The sequence below is a fragment of the Pygocentrus nattereri genome, chromosome 8 (assembly GCF_015220715.1).
Source record: "Pygocentrus nattereri isolate fPygNat1 chromosome 8, fPygNat1.pri, whole genome shotgun sequence".
Lineage (NCBI taxonomy): Eukaryota > Metazoa > Chordata > Actinopteri > Characiformes > Serrasalmidae > Pygocentrus > Pygocentrus nattereri.
The window spans coordinates 22769624-22786242 of record NC_051218.1 but is presented as its reverse complement, the minus strand read 5'-3'; the positions used below and the strand labels follow the sequence as shown (position 1 = coordinate 22786242).

General features: G+C 41.2%; 1 protein-coding gene across 8 annotated transcripts in view; it reads right to left on the bottom strand.

The window, feature by feature from the left end:
• The window catches only part of ebf1a (EBF transcription factor 1a), a 158740-nt gene that overhangs the window by 27387 nt on the left and 114734 nt on the right, over positions 1-16619 (bottom strand). For 5 of the 8 annotated variants that reach the window (XM_037540614.1, XM_037540615.1, XM_037540616.1 and 2 more), the window contains exons 9-10: positions 10591-10724; positions 8062-8188 (exon numbers count right to left, since the gene is read on the bottom strand). In XM_037540614.1, the coding sequence (XP_037396511.1) occupies positions 8062-8188; positions 10591-10724 (261 nt within the window). The remainder of the gene's footprint in view (positions 1-8061; positions 8189-10590; positions 10725-16619) is intronic. The other 3 variants (XM_017698406.2, XM_017698404.2, XM_017698405.2) reach the window with 1 other exon arrangement.

Genomic DNA, 16619 nt, shown 5'->3' with positions numbered 1-16619 from the left:
CTCCCCCTCAGCTCCACAGCTGAGAGGACAGACTGTGGGCAGCCTCTCAGTGTGGTGGAGTGCAGTCAGATGGCAGAGGGCCCAGACAGAACCAAGCCCCTGGAGCCCCGTGCACACGATGTACCCAGCTTGGCCCTTCTTCCACTGGGGAGCAGGATAGACACGAGTTAATGTTGCCTGCCGATCAATGCTTCTCATTACAGAGCAGGAAGGCCTCCAAGCAGCAGGTGGGACTAGCGCTTAATGGGAGTAAAAGTGGAGTGAGCAAATGGCTCTCAACCTGACAAGCTAGATCAAGTGTCTCCATACCTGTGTCTGGGCAGCAATGGTCGTATAGAGTTTGCATCCAAATTAATCACACTGGATTAGTTAGCTTCAGTGGCATCTACGCTGAGTTGTCAGGTTTAATAGGCAGACCTACCTTACACCTACAGTTACTGGGCAATTTATCATGTACATACTATAGTTGAACTTTGTAGAAATACAATGACTGTTGTTGTTTGTCAGCCCACCTCTACCTTGTCCAACAATGAAAGGGCACCATGTCAGGACCACCACCTGATTATATCAATAATAGACAATTCCTAACACAAATCAAATCAAATTAAATCAAATTTATTTGTATAGCACTTTTTACAACTGGTGTTGTCACAAAGCAGCTTCACAGAATTCCAGTAACGAAGAGGTTTTAACATGAAATGTAAAACCACCAGGTGAGCAAACCATTTTAGTAGCACAACAGTGACACAAAAATGGTTGTGGCATTGTAGTGTATGATACAAGGGCACAGACTCTGCAGTGTGGCTGGAGTTTATTAATTATTAAAGAAGAAGAAAGAGTTTTAAGATTAGGTCTGGAACTAAAATCAGCTTGAGACTAAATCTCCAGGACCAGGCCCAGAGCACTCAAACTTGACCAAAGCTGATAGTTTGAAGGTGTAGTGGTAGAAAGAAGAAGAAAGAGTTTTAAGATTAGGTCTGGAACTAAACTCAGCTTGAGACTAAATCTCCAGGACCAGGCCCAGAGCACTCAAACTTGACCAAAGCTGATAGTTTGAAGGTGTAGTGGTAGAAAGAAGAAGAAAGAGTTTTAAGATTAGGTCTGGAACTAAACTCAGCTTGAGACTAAGTCTCCAGGACCAGGCCCAGAGCACTCAAACTTGACCAAAGCTGATAGTTTGAAGGTGTAGTGCTACATGTGTAATGCATTCAGTCACAACCTCACTTATGAAGTTCAGTGATGTATGCTCCTGTTGCAATAGCAGCTAACAGTTGCTAACAGTGTTCAGCAGGTCTCCATTACTGTCACAGTGCAGATCAAAATGACTCATTGAGCCCCAGCATTAAGGCCGTGGAACGCTCTGGCAGCCCAGCCCAACAGCCGTTCGGTCGGGCTTGTGATTGACCAAGTGTTTACTTAAGGAGCCAGAATAAAAACTGTTAAAACAATCCTGATCCATGATGGAGAGCAGAGCACAGCTATCGTCCAAGGAAAGAACAACAAAAACAGCTGAATGTGACAGAATGATGCAAAGCCACCCTGGGGCTGACAATACATCATATCTAAATAGACTTCCTGTAATCAGGCCTGCTGGAGGTTGAAGCCAGGGAGGTGGAAGTGTGGTCTAGGGATCAGAATGCGGCAGAGCCTGGGTGGGCTATATGATATGTGGAAGCGCTAGTGTATGGGAGTTCACCATGAAGGAATAAATGTATAGTGGAGAATGAATAGAGACAGAGGCTGAATGAATAGCTGGGTAGTGTTTAGAAGGGGCAATAGCCATTTAATGGATCAAGAGTGAATCTGAGGGGCCTCAACCAAATACTAGATTAGGCAAAGTCCTGTAGCTTTGGAAAAGGAGTGTCAAACCCCATTCCAGGAGATCTACTGAGCTGTAGAGTGTAGTCCAAACCTAAGCAAGCACATCTGGTCCTAGTTGTTGTTATGTTTATTAAGTGCTCATTGCAGAGGCAGAAAGTGGCAATTTTTAACATTTAATCCACATTACTCCTTTAAAAGTCTGGTTTCATGGTTATATTAGTCTTGTTGACACTGGATCCCTGGTTCTTACCACCACCATTGTAGAGAAATCTGAGTCAGTAGGTTTCTCTACAGTGCACCAAACCACTGTGAGTGAAAATCCAGTTGATGGATTTCCCACTTTAACGAGTTGAAGGAGACATTGGTAAAGTCTCTGAATGCATTGGTGATGATAAAACTGGGTTAAGACTCTTCAGGGTAGTATTTTTTGAGCAACATGCTTGTCCCTGTTTTGTTGTATGACCCTTATCTGTGGCAGTAGCCTCACAAATGTGCTTAAAAGCATCAGAATGGCTAGCCTTGGTTTTGTGGAGGCAAAAGTCTCTAGAGATAAAATGGATAATGAAGTGGTAGCTGATGCAAAGTGTGTGAGGGCCAGCGCTGAGAGTATATATCTCCTTTAAGAGAAGCACAAAGCTAGTGTAATGAGGCAGGACCCCAGTGCTGGAGGAGGCGGTGTGTTAATGTGCTGATATAGAGATGGATGGGAGAGATCTCTGGCTAAACTGTACTCTGCTGCCCTCCCAGACATCTGCACATGTTTACTCCCCCTCATTGCTATTGATTTCCACATTCTGTACAATCTCCTCACCAGCCAGGCAGATAATGCAATCTTACTGAGAGGGGGGCAGGAGTGAGAGATAGCCAGAGAGAGAGAGAGAGAGAGAGAGAGAGAGAGAGAGAGAGAGAGAGAGATAGACCAAGGCATGAGCGTAATATTGGACAGTAAAACAAAGAGCAGTGATATGATGTTCCTTATTTGGCAACCTCCACTATACTTTCACACCCATTGAAAGTGATGATGCAAGCACTTCATAGACAGAGTCAATAAGGCTCTGGTAAGTGTCAAAAATGCTCACAGCGACAAGTAGCGACAACAGGAGATAATATTTATGCTACCCAAAGAAAGCAAATGGCTCAGCACAGTAGATGGAGAAAGAGCTTCTGTGGAACATCATAGATTGAGCTACATCACAAGTCTTAAACAAACAGTACTGTCTCAAACAGCCATCGTCTAAGACAGGGAAGCCGAATCCCTTGTGTTCAACTATGTCCGGTCCCTTTTTACGTTCCTCTGTGAGGGAAACACTGTTTCACACACCACACAAACCAAAGAACTATGGAACATCTTTTAACTGTTTGTGTTTTTGTTGAGTTTCATACATTAAAACTGAGGAACTTAAGATATGTAGTCACTTGAGTGGCTTGAACACCGAAATGACAAATGATCATACTGAATATTCACCAACATACATAAAAGACTTGCTTTCATAGATAGCTGTGTGGAGTATTATTCCCCCTTCTCTGGTTCCACTCAAGAGAGGGCAGATAATAAGGTTATGTGTGATGTCATAAGTAATAACTCTAACACTGAAACCAAATATACTGAATCAATGTAGAAAAGAATATCTTGAGTATACTATGCCATCTCATTATGTTTACATGATATAATCAATATAAGCAAATATACAGCCACTGCTTACTGGGGGTTGGTGCCTCGATGATCTTCAAATTGAATTTTCTGCCACCTGACCTGACAAAATGGCAAAGGACGAAGCTGTTTCCTTGGACTGAAAGGCACTGACATATTAACAGTGCATGCTTGCTGCTTTTGCAGAAGATGGAATTAGAACGAGTAAAACATATCAACAATAAATAAATAAATGAACAACTACCACTGCTTGAAGGATTTTGTGCAATCACACAGATCAATGCTCATTGAAATTTCATGAAGGCAGGGCCAGATCGCTTCATATTTCACAATAATAACTAGAGCCATGCAGGGGTAGATGGGTTGCGGGGAGGACATAGGAAAAACTCCCCCCCTAAAAAACACTGTCAGGACTAGACCAATCAAAGCATTAACCCATCACTAAACCAGGGACTGACCCAGGGGCCTATATGAATCTCTTAGAGATATCAAAAGGCAGACTGGCATAAAGCACAAGGCTTGTTCTTATAACCTTAGCAACATGCTAGAGCTAAAGTCTATGCTGCTATGAGCTGCTGGTAGTGAATTGAGTCAGCTGACCACTTTTAGACCTGCAGTGCTCCAGCTGAATCCCTGACTGACAGAGCAGAAAGGCATGCTGGGTAATTGGTCTTTAGCGGAACCTTTTAACAGGCACTTGTGGGCTTTGTACAGAGCTGTTAATGTCAGGGTGGTAATGTTCTGTACATGTTAGGGAATGGCATACACTCTCTCTTTCTCTCTCTCTGTGTTCTCTCTCTCTCTTTTCCCCAGAGCTCTCTCTCACTCAGGTGTGATCTCATATGCTGTGGATGGGAATCGATAGGCTCAGTGGCAGGGTGTTCGATGCCGCCCTGAATTATTGCTTCATTTTTCTCCCTATATAGATGAGGTCTGTTTTTTCCTAGCCCTCCCCACACCAAGATCAATATCTTACAATCTCATTTTTATCCATTTTTCCATAAACCCAGTGATTGCATTTATTTGGAAAATCCGACAAGCTAAATAAGGCATCACTTTAAGAAAGGGGAAAAACATATAGGAGGAACCTGTGGCCATAAAACAGATGACTTGTTTTCTTTGATCCTGGGTGGAGGCTGCTGAGAGCCAAAGACATTTGTGTGAAATGGCCCTCAGAAGACTTAATGCTTCTGAGCAAACCAATTTCACTATATCTTTATGGTGACCATTTTCACATGTCAAGGATTAGCAATTTAACTGGAATGGTTATCATTGATCAAGCAACATGACACCATTTGTCAACAGAATTAAGGAGTCTCATTATCAAAATTGAACAATCATTCAACGTGCTAGGGAAAAAATGTCTGTTTCACTTAGGGCTAAATGCAGTGTAAAATGTCTGCAGTCAAATCAGTTGAAGAATGATTAGGAAGCCCTCAATGGTTAGTAAAGCAGTAATCTAAAAGTCTAACATTCTCCCCTAAAATATTAAAATATAAATATTTATATATATGTTACAAATCACTTTGTCTTTTTTGTAACATATGTGCTTCTAAGATATAATTTTATCCCCCATTAGATTCTGCAGAGCACTGAATGAGGCACCAAGCTCTTTAGAAGCTTTACTATATGACCAATGCCATGAAGCAAACACCAGGTAAACACTAGGTAAACACCAATCTCATGTAAAATACTTGACATAATAACCCAAAGATGTGATTGAATGTATGAATTGAATTGTTTTTATTTAGTTCCTGCAGTTCCTCATTTAAAAACTTATTTTTTATTATTTTTGAGGAGAAAAATGAGATAATTGTTATAATAGAAGCCATGATAAATTTGCAGGCCTTGTATGTTTAGTCTCAACTAAAAGAAAAAGAGGAGACATTTAAACCTAGTAAATGTTCCATCCCTCACTTTCATCCAGCTCCAGTTTGGTCTGGATCAAAAGCCTGGCTCTTCCTCACCTCCAGTGACTGATGCTTCCCATAGACTTCATCATTGGGCAGGCATAAGAGAACTCCCCCTAATGTGATCCAGCAGAGTCTTTTTAATATCAGGCCTGATGGGTGCTGCTCAGCCCACTGGCCTGCATACTGAGCAGGGATGAATTGCCTGCTGAACCTCCCAAGCGATTCATCAACACCTCCAATCTATCGGCCGTGTGGGGCCACGCACATGCTCGCTGGCAGATAGTGTTATAACTCTGCCTTGCGCAGCAGAGAAACGGATGGAAAGGCCTTTTGACAAATGATGCAAACGTGGCAATCTGGTGCGAGGTAATACACAACCAAACATGGAAATGGATTTGTTACAGATGGAGAGAGAGAGAGAGAGAGAGAGAGAGAGAGAGGAATGACTCAGTGCTCTTATCTGCAGAGTGCCATGCAGGATGGGTAATGTCCCAGGCGGAGTGAGCTTAATTGTTTCTGATGATAAATATAATTGCGCGGAGCCTTTGGATGTTTAATTGCAGGGAGGAGTGTGTAGGAACTACTTGCACGATCACTTTGACTGCAGCGTTCCTCACCGGACGTCTTGTGCATTGGCTTTAATTGCAGCACCTTAAACCTCCCAAACTAAACAGGAGCAAAGTGTGATGGGATTTGATGGACCATATCTGAGGCTCAGTTATCCCTCTGTGTATATTTGGGCTTCCATTTTACCGCAAACTCTTCTATTCACCAGCGCGTGCCAAGAATCTAAGACCCCTAAAATGACATCATCCATTATCTGGCAGGATTTTGAGGAATCCATTAACTGAGTGGTCTCTGAGTTCATAAGCAGAGAACAGTCTGTGCCAAAACACAGCCGCATCATTACCGAGTGCAGCCCGTTGAATGCCATTGTCAGCCACATCATTTAAATGTAACTGCATTTGATAAGAATCTCATGGTCAAAATAGAGCTCAACTGTGATGAGAACAGTTATTTAATTGCTCTCCGGTGAGGCTGAGAGGAAGCGCCAACCCTCCACTGTTTTCCAGGTATGGCCCTGTCTTTCCGCATGGCTGTGTGGTGTTCGAGAGCGGCAGCATCGGTGCGCCATTGATTTAATTAGGTCTCCATTTCCTCTGCCTGACAGAAGTTGATTAGAGGCGCCAGATGCCCCATGTGTAATTCCGCTGCCAGCTGCCACGCAGCCCTGCCAATCCTCTATGATTAGTACCCACTGGCAACTGGGCCCAGCCCAGGTGCCAACTGGAGCCAGGGGAGAGAAACGGCAGGCTGATGTCCCCTAGCACTCAGATCGGGGGGCTGCTGGGACGTGGGCATGAGAAGAAGAGGGTGGCTCAAGCTGCAAGTCCTCAGTGAATAAAAGAAACTCCAGGGGCAGACAGAGTGTCCAACCTGATCAAAAAAGTTTAGATCCCACATGCCTGTACTCAGAAGCCAGATCAGTGCAGTATGACTGTTGGTCTGCTGTTGCATTGCTCTGTTGTACCCTATCTAAACTACAGGAAATGTGATTTACTCAAACTACTCACAATGCTTTACTGGGTATAGGTCTTTTGGCAAGAAAGAAAAACATCAGGCAATGCTGCTGTTAAAAAATTAGCCTGACCATCTGCCCTCTGCTTCAGAGGTGTGTGTTTTGTGCGTGTGAATTGCAAAATCCTTTCCTCCATCCTGGCAATGTGTTCAGTGAATGGACCATGAAGAGAGGCCAAGTCCAGCACCATAAACCCAATGAGCACACTCATTTACACACATGATTGCACAGGCACAGGCATGGACGCACACTGAGAGGAAAATGCCCACAGCTGAGCACTCTTTAAATGTATTGATGAAGCTGTTTTTTCATAGTGCTTTCCTGAGCGTTAAGGTGTTGTTTAGAGATTTCAATTGCATTTTGATTGCTAGGTCCTGTTTTAATAAAAAAATAAGGCATCATGCTTGATTAACAAACTCTCTGCTGATGCCCTCCTCTTAGCATGACTTTCCATAACACACCTCTTCCTCTTCTAGCCAGTCAAATGCCACTGCTAGACATTTCCTTTAATGAACACTGGATTCATTACTTCTTGTTGGCATGCAGTCCTAGTATTCACAAGTGCGGACTATATAGATGCTCTGTGCCAATATAGATATCACATGTGACCCCTCCTTCCTCCCCAAGATAAGTGCTGTGTTTCGCTTATCTGTGCATACTACAGGATGTTCCTGCTGTTCAGGGGGCAAGCATTCTTATTAAGCTACAGGCGCAGGAAATAGGTGGGATTCCTTTGCAGTGAAGGTTTCTCTCTTCAGGATGCACACTGTCACTGGACCTCGCAATGGAAAACCAAAGGTGGCCATATGCTTTCTCTTAGCAAAGAAAGTGTAAGCTTGATGCAGCCATTGTAGTGTAACTAACTAACTAACTAAATAAATACTTAGATAGATAATAAAGCTTACAAAAGTGCCTTCAAAATATTTTTATTTGGAAAAGAATCATTTTTACAGTAAATGAGATTGTGAGAAGGTTTTTACAAAGTTGAATGTTTTTTTAAACCTAGAACTCTACAGCCAAGACAAGAACCATTTAGGAACCTTACACTATTTTTAATAGTGTAAAGTGAATAAAGAAAGTCAGTAGGCTGTTTTTACCTGTGTAGATGAATCTGCCTGGTGTTCCCTTGCAGAACTGTTTGGACTTGTAGGACAGAGTAACCTCCACCACTCCAGGTATGTGTCTGGGGGGAGTCTGTACCCGGATAGCGTGAGGGGTGATGAGCTAAGTGAAAGAAAAGAAAGGAAAAAGGAAAGGATGAGAATAATCTTCTAAACTCATCTGTACCCTTAGATAACATCCCTTTACCAAGCATAACAACAGTAGGTTTGCACAATCAATCACATATTAATCAATATTGCAGTTTTCACCTGTGTAATTACCTAATCATGCAGGGCTGTGATTAATGCATTCTATCCTATTGTATGCCTGCTGGATGACAATTAAGAGTTCTTACTGCTCTAATGAACCAAAAAAAGTTCTGTATGTGCTGTGAGTGGGACAACATCCTATTTAATGTCATGTAGCAAAAAGTACAACGCATCTTAATTTTCCATTGTCATTGTTGTTATAATGGTACAGCTTGAAGTCTGAAATGACCAAGACCCACCAGTGGGTTCAAAGTTTTATTACACATTTGTATAACCTAAGAATACTTAACCATTTTGCATTGTAGTCCAGGTACTCACTGAATAATTAACCTTAGAATGTAACAAATCAGGGTTTTTATGGGGTTAAAGGAATGGTTTACCACATTTTCACATTCTTCCAGTCAGCCAGCCAGCCAGCCAGTCAGCCAAGAAATGTTTGGTTGTTTAATTTTAAGTTTATTTTTAAGTTTATTTTTAGCTAATTTAAAAGAAGTCTATGCCACTAAAATTGTTTAGTTCCATTGCAAAACTAACCCAGTAAACTTTAGACACTAAACATATCTCAGCTTGGCGACCACATATAGGGTAAATGGAAAATTTTGTAAATTCGATTTTTCAGTAAACCATTCCTTTAAAGGGGCACAGTCAAAATGAAACACTTATCCATTGCTACAGCAGTGCCATGACACCGGCATTTTTAATAAACAGAGTAGAAAAACCCTTTTCTGATAATGTATTTAAGGTGGGTGAAATTTCTGAATTTTTTTTTTTTTTGGCTAGCTGGCTAATGCCAAACTTTTAGGAAGCTGAATATCACATGCATATTTATTTCTTTACATTGAACATGTACGTTGCAAATGCTACTGTTAGATCAGCATGCTCCTTTAAAAAAGGAAACAAGAGGAAAAGAAACGCTGAGAAATTTAAATGAAAGTTCATTAACACAGAAGAGGTGCTTTTGAAAGCAGATAGCTAAATTGAGAAAGCAAGGAAAAGAAAGTGATGGTAAAGGAGTGTAAGGTAAAACTGTGTCACCCTGTGAGTGGATCAGCTCATTAATCAGGACCATGCAGAAGTGCCTAAGAGGAAATGACCTCTGCCCTTTTATCAGGGTACTGCATGCTGCCTGTAATACGTAGAGAGCTCTTTGTGGGTTATAATGTCATGGGCCCATTCATTTTCTTAGTTTGGCTTCTCACTCCTTGAAATAAGATTTTTTTTTTCCTCTCTATGGACACTGCTTAGTGGATTTAGTGAGTTAGCAGGGCAGAGGTGATGTGTCATCACTCGAGAATACGGAGCTCCAAGGAGCCTCGCCATGAGAGTTACATGTACGTCAGTATGTAGGCTGTCAAGACAAGACAGCAACATAATGTTTTTTTTATATTTTGTTTTAATCATGGAGAACAATCATGTAGCTCAGCATAAGGCTCCCATTCTCAAATGCACTGTGACTCAACTGAAGCTGTATACTGACTGCAACAGCATGTGTTTAGGACTGGATAACTAGCTTCTCACACATTGCTGCTTTCCAAGCAGTTGCCGCTGACTACCTGCAGCCACATTTGCTCTGTTACCATGGGTATTAAATAGGAGGGCTTTATTCTCTGATTAGACTATGATTTGACTGCTCGCCATGCTCGAGAGACTTCACTGAAGCTTCTTTGAAGGGGGAGCGGTGGCTCTACAAAGCAACGCCGAGCGCTCAATTTCCCCGGCGAAGCACCGGTGCGTTCAAAGCCAACAACGCCGGCGGTGCTTTACACGACTTTAAACCGTCCCTTTCATTGCACACTTAGCTGGGCTTTCATATGCCAGCCACTGCTCCTCTCACCTCTCAGATAAATATGGCATCGCCAATGAGAGGCTTTTTATAGAGTTTCCTCTTTCATCTAGCAGCTCCCACCAGGAGCAGAGTGGCAACTCAACTATTACAGAGAGAGAGCGAGAGAGAAAGGGAGGGTAGAACAGGAGTGCTACACTCCAGGACATGCCAGAAAGCAATGGCAGTTAGTAGATATGCTTATTTTGTCCAGAAGATGTATTTGGCTTTGAAAAGCTTATGGGACTAGACCTTAAAGTCAATACACCATTCACAGCTCATGGGTTATATGGGTTATACTGAATTTTGATCCACTTCAACTGATTACTTCTTAATAATGCTCAGTAAGATGGACAACAGCCTGCATAAGTGCTATTCACATAACTCATTGGGTATCAAGTGTGTGGGTTGAGTGTTTTGTCAGCAGGACTGACCTCGCTCCAGACCAGCATGGTGCCGAAGATGACCTGCAGCCCATCGAAAAAGTTGTCCCCAATGATGATCACAGTGGCTCCTCCTGTGGTCCATCCTTCGCTTGGACTGATGGCCTTAATGCAAGGAGTGGCTGCTTCCCCCAGAGAGAGAGAGAGAGAGAGACAGAGAGAAAGAGAGAGTAAGAGAGAGTAAGAGAGAGAGTACACTAAACTTATTTAGATGTCAGCAGAGTAAAATCTGTAATCAAAATTAAGGGCATAAAATTTAAGGAGTGCTATCACTTTATGTGCTAAATTCATAAACAGCATTCCTGCAAAGCGTCCCCAGAAGGCAAGGCAATTGACACATCTTTTCCTGATTACAGCAAACAGATTTATGGGACTCCATTTAGAAATGAAGGCCTTGCCATAACCTAATGACAACTGACAGAATCATTAAAGCAGTCACATGTGATTACTCTGAGGCTGCTCCTTTTGTAGCATCCCCATATGCTTCCTGACACACGGTGTGAGAGTGAGAGATGGCCCGTGCTCACCGATCATCAATCTCAATCTACGCAATGTGAAGCTACTGTAGCCCCCTGCCTTACAACGGGACGACCTCTCTGGCTGTGTTTTGTCACTCTAGCTGGTCTTGGCGTGCCAAGGGCGAGGGCCAGAGCCCTCATCACTTCCCATCACTCTTCACCAAGGGCATGCTGCCGGCCTCTGTTGGCTAAACTCCATGCGGTTTGTTGAATTTCAAATGACAGCGGTGCAGGGAGAGAGAGAAAAAAAGGTGAAAAGAGAGGAGAATATGAGATGAAGGAGAGGAGAGAGGGAAAGTGTCTGTCAACAATGGCCCTAGGTGGGAAGCAAGGAAAGTATTCATGTTGCAATAATTAAGTAAGCTTACATTTATACTACAACAGCATTTTTTCAGAATATAATTGAAGAGATCCAAAATGCTGTACATCCATGTTAAACAGTTTTGGATATAAATAGGTTTGAAAATAATAGCAGCTGGTGTATAAAGAAAAAAACTGATAGAGGTGGTATTAATCATAATATGGCACTGATATTCCTTATTTGTCTCCAGTGCCACTCTTATCATGAAAAAAATTGAAGTGATCTATAATGTGTTAAGTAACAAAACTCTTGAATTTCCCCACAGCAAATTTACTTTTACTTGGGTTCATTTCTAACAAAGTATTCCATTTAATTATTTAAAGTGCTATATAATGAAAAACACTTGCTGCTTTTCACAAAAGAAACTTCAAACCTTGATTTTATTGTGTTTAAGAGTAACAAGAATGGATGAGGTTTCTATTAAACCTCAAGCTGTTGCTAATATATGTTCTAAGTGTCTGTTAGCTAGTTAATTTAATGAACATTTGCTGACATTTAAGATAAGGCAAATGAGAAGCTTACATAGCCAGGGAAACTATGAGGATCAGATATTCCTAAATAATTATAGGAATATTAACTAAATATCCCATGCAGTTACATACTCTTTATCAAACGGTGCATGACAGAGGTATTTGATGTTGTATGTAAACATCGTTTTACCATTCACTCCCCGGTCCATACAGTCTGTATATGAGAAATAAGCTTCAAAACTGGCCCATTTTAAATTAGCTGTTTTTTGATGTCATGAAACTGTCACACTTACATATAACTTGCTTATTCAGCCTACAGCACTTTGGCTCTGCTATAAAGACTGTTTCAACTCTGAATGAAAAACTATACATAGTCTTTAAATGAAAGACTATGTATAGCAGCCAATCAGAGGTCATTTACATATATGTCTTAAAAACACAGAATTGAGAACAGCATATTTACGAGTAAAGAGAAGTTAGAAAATAGTTAAATAAACTGAATTATGATGGTTTTGTTACATAATGCCATAACTAGACATAAATACAATAAAAAATAAAAAATATGGGAACTGAATGATCACAACAGATGCAGTACTCTTTCTTAAATGGCAACGACACGCATATATACATAACTTTGCTTCTGAAAGATGTCTTTCCTGCTCAGCTTTTGTTTTGGTCTCTCAGATAATTAATGGAATCTAAGAGTTGGACAGAAAAAGATCAGTCTGCCCTCTCTCACCCTCTGACAATGATCACCTCACACTAATGACCCCCAAACCCCTCTCCACCCCCAACTTGCCCAGCTCCCCCAAGGGCGAAGGCGGGCAGCGAATGCTAATTTGGGTGATTATACACGCACCTTTATTAAATATTACCCGACCCCAGTGTGTAGGGGGGCAGGTGCGGGCGCTTGTTTTACGACACTCGTGTAAATGTCACAGGCGGAGGGATCTCGAGTCCTTACAGGAGTCGATCAAAAGGCCAGGCACCACGGGACGCGCTGTGAAAACAGCAGCCAGCCATAAAAATTCAACACCTTAATGAGTCGTGATTTCATTTCGCCTGTGTTGAACTTTGGCTCAGGATCTTGATGCCACACCGAAGGCGCTTTACCTGACTAATTACTGCTATTGTGAGTTTGCTACTAGGGGTGGAGGGGGGCATTAGGGGAAGAAGAAAAGAAGAGGATGGCATGAAAAAAGAGTGGCTGGAGGCAGTCACCTGAGTCAGGGAAGAAGTGTTTCAGCCTACATGATCATGTTGCTCTCTGTTCTTAGGACTATACTCATGCTGCCTTCATGTGCCATTTTGTTATTGGAATTAGTATAAATACAGCATACCAGCCTAAAAGTTGCACATAAATGTTTTTTTAAGTTACAGTTACAAGTGGAAACACTGGAGACAGTTGTGATTCCTAAGTCTTTGTTACCAATCTTTTACCTTTTTATGATGGTGGATGAAGGGACAGTGTCAGTGGTTGCTTTTTTAAAACGTCCCTTTACATTGTGTAAACATTTCATGGCTACAAAGTAAATAATCCATAATTATTTGGAATCAAATATCATTACATTAACAGAAATGTATTATTATTATTATTATTATTAATTATTTGGAGATATGATGGCTTTTTTAAATTGACAATCACAATTCAGTAGTTTTCAAATTAGGCCATAAATATTTGCATAACAATTGACTTAATTCTGTACAGTCATGTACAAAGGTTTGGGAACCCCAGTCAAATTATGTTTTGTTGATTTTCTAAGTCTAAATTAGCACACATCTTCTCAAGAACACACCTCTGCACATATTAATGCACAGTTACTGTTTATTTGCTGAATTAACTTATGGGGGTGGTGGGGGTGGGTAACATTAAATATGGCTTGCGCAAATATTTTTTTTCTCAATATCTTAAACTCAGGAAATAAAAAGAAATTGTGCACATAAGCAAAAGATGCTAAATTTAGGACGTGTTACCATATTTTCATTTATAACTGCAACACAATGTGTAATTTGACCTGGAGTTTTCAAACTGTTGCATATGACTGTAATGTGCAGCAATGTAAGGAAGACTACAAAATAACTTTGTAACAAGCACTCACACTAAATTCCTGACATGCACCATAAGTTCCTGATATCTTCTGTTTCAGACTACAAAGTGGTTGAACAATGTCATTACTTTGACTTTGCAAATGGGAAACAGGACAATCAGATGAATGCCTGACTATGCCAACAAGAGGCCAGGCTACGCCTTAGCTTGACATAATGGCTATTTCTTTGGTTCTCTTGTAAGCTTTGTTCTCACTTTTAGCTTTTTTTCCAGGGGATGCCCATGGCCTGGAGATTCACATACAGCTTCAAAGTAGTGGGGCTGGATGGGGATGAATGCCCGGCTGGGATGAACAGTTCAGGAGCAGGACAAAGGCAGATGGCCCGCTAGTGGGAGGGGCAGTAGTGCTGCAACTGAACCCAGATGTGATGAAGCAGCAGGATGGGCCCACAAAGCTGTGAAAACACCACTGAGAGCTGTTCAGGGTGTTTGTGTGTATGTGTGTGACCCACTAGCAATGCCCTGGGAGGAGTTTGCAAAGACAACAGAAAGCTTGATTAACACACACGTCTTTCAGGCAGGGAAGGAGAACTCCAGGAAATTATCTTGCATTGTTGTTTATTAGAAAGGCTACCATGGCAGTTTTGAAGAATATCTCCTCAAGTATTGTTTAACTGAAACAGGATGCCATTTTAACCAACACTCCGATGGCGATCAGAAAAAGAAGGGAGCTATTTTTTTCCATACAATGCTAAAAAAAGAGATGAAGGAGGATGATTAAATAGTGATTAATACTCAATGAAAGCACCTCAAGACAAGACCACTAAGAATAATCCGCAATTGAGCACAACAAAATACAAACTGTCTGGGAAAAATCAGTTGGAGAACAAAACCACAATCAAAATGATAATCTCCTTCATGATTCCCTGTTAATTCTCCAATTTCTCAACGCATTTCTTACAGTATATTTCCTTTTCCATTTGGCTGTATGTGATTTAGATTAAAGAGAATTTTTTCAAAAACATAAATAAACACTGACTAAATCTTCTTTATTTCACAAACATTCTGCATGTCAGACATGCTGCGATTTGCAGAAGTGGTGTAATCCACTTTGCGACTGTGCGCCTTTCGCCGGCTGCGCGCATGCTCTTTTCTGCAGCAGCCGTGCTCAGGTTGATTACGGCAGCGCAGCGTAATGCAATTTGGCGGCTGGGCTAAAGCAGTAGAGATGAAGAGGCGCAGCGGAGCAATCTGTGATGGTAATCTTGGCCTGGGACGACTCTTTTGCGGGGCGCTGAAATTGTGCATGGATTAACCAGATGGTGGAACGGGAATCCATCTGATAGGATTAAACTTTGGTGCCTTCCTCCGATGCCATCTGTTCCCCTTGCGCTGCTTTGCTTGCGTACAGAATGCACGCACATACACACATACATACAAACACACAAGCATGTCTATGCACATGCAGTGAACACACACGCACACACACAGTGATTATTCCTTTGAGTCTGGGCCCAGAGCGGCTTTCTCGGAGCCCCGCGGACACCTCTTTCCACCACACTGAGTGTGTGCCATGGCCATAGCCCCCAGCTGACAGACCTCACTGCATAGGCCACCTCTGACACGGCAGGGCTTGTTGGGAATAAGAATCACGTTTCCAAACTAAGTAAACTATTGCACTAGTTGGGCCAGACTGAGGTGGTTATAGAAACAATGACAGACATATGACCTGAAGCTCAATAAAAGTTGTGGGTTCAACTTAACCTCTTAAATGTAGGCTGATAATTCACTTAGAAATGGATTTAGTGTTGTGTTTTTTCTATACATTTGGTCTACAGTACATAATTAATTACACACATATAATTGCATAATTATAGAATTCATTAAGTAGGTAGTAAATTATATTAACATTCAGTTTAAATACTGTATTGGCAAGTTCAAGTTTGCACTTCTAACTTTTTCCAGTTGTTTCCTGTTTATCAATGACAAAACATGGCAAAATGTAAAGGAAGCAATTTCTTTCTCCCAACTACAGCTGCATGCCCAACAACATTTCTTTATGTTCAATTCCTAATAAAACCTCTCTTCTACTAATACATACAAATGAAAGTTTATAAATATGGACTTCCTCTGGAATTTCTCTGCTGGTTTAATTGATTATCAGTGATAATTAAACAAAATTTAAGAAGACCTATGAACTTGCGTCTTATTCTACAGAACTAATGTTAAAGTTATGTACTTATGAGAGAGACTAGTTGAAGTGTGGACTCATATACTGGTCTCTTAAACCACAATAAAAACACATTCTACATAATTAAATAATTGAGATGCAAACAAATCTCAATGAGATTGGTTTGATGTGAAATGTCACATTGTAGAACATCTTCTTCAGTGCTGGTGACAGCAACCAGACATTCGAAGAGTTTAATGCCTCTACAAGCTACTCTTACAGAAAGTTATTACATGAAATGGGTATGACTACCCTGCCCGATTTTGAAAGATTGGTTTATGAATGTTTAAAAATAAAGTTTAGGCCTAAAAAAGTACATGCAGGGTGTTATAAAGAAAATAACATCCCTTTTTTGTTTCCTGATGTACTACATAGATTCCAAATTTACCACATC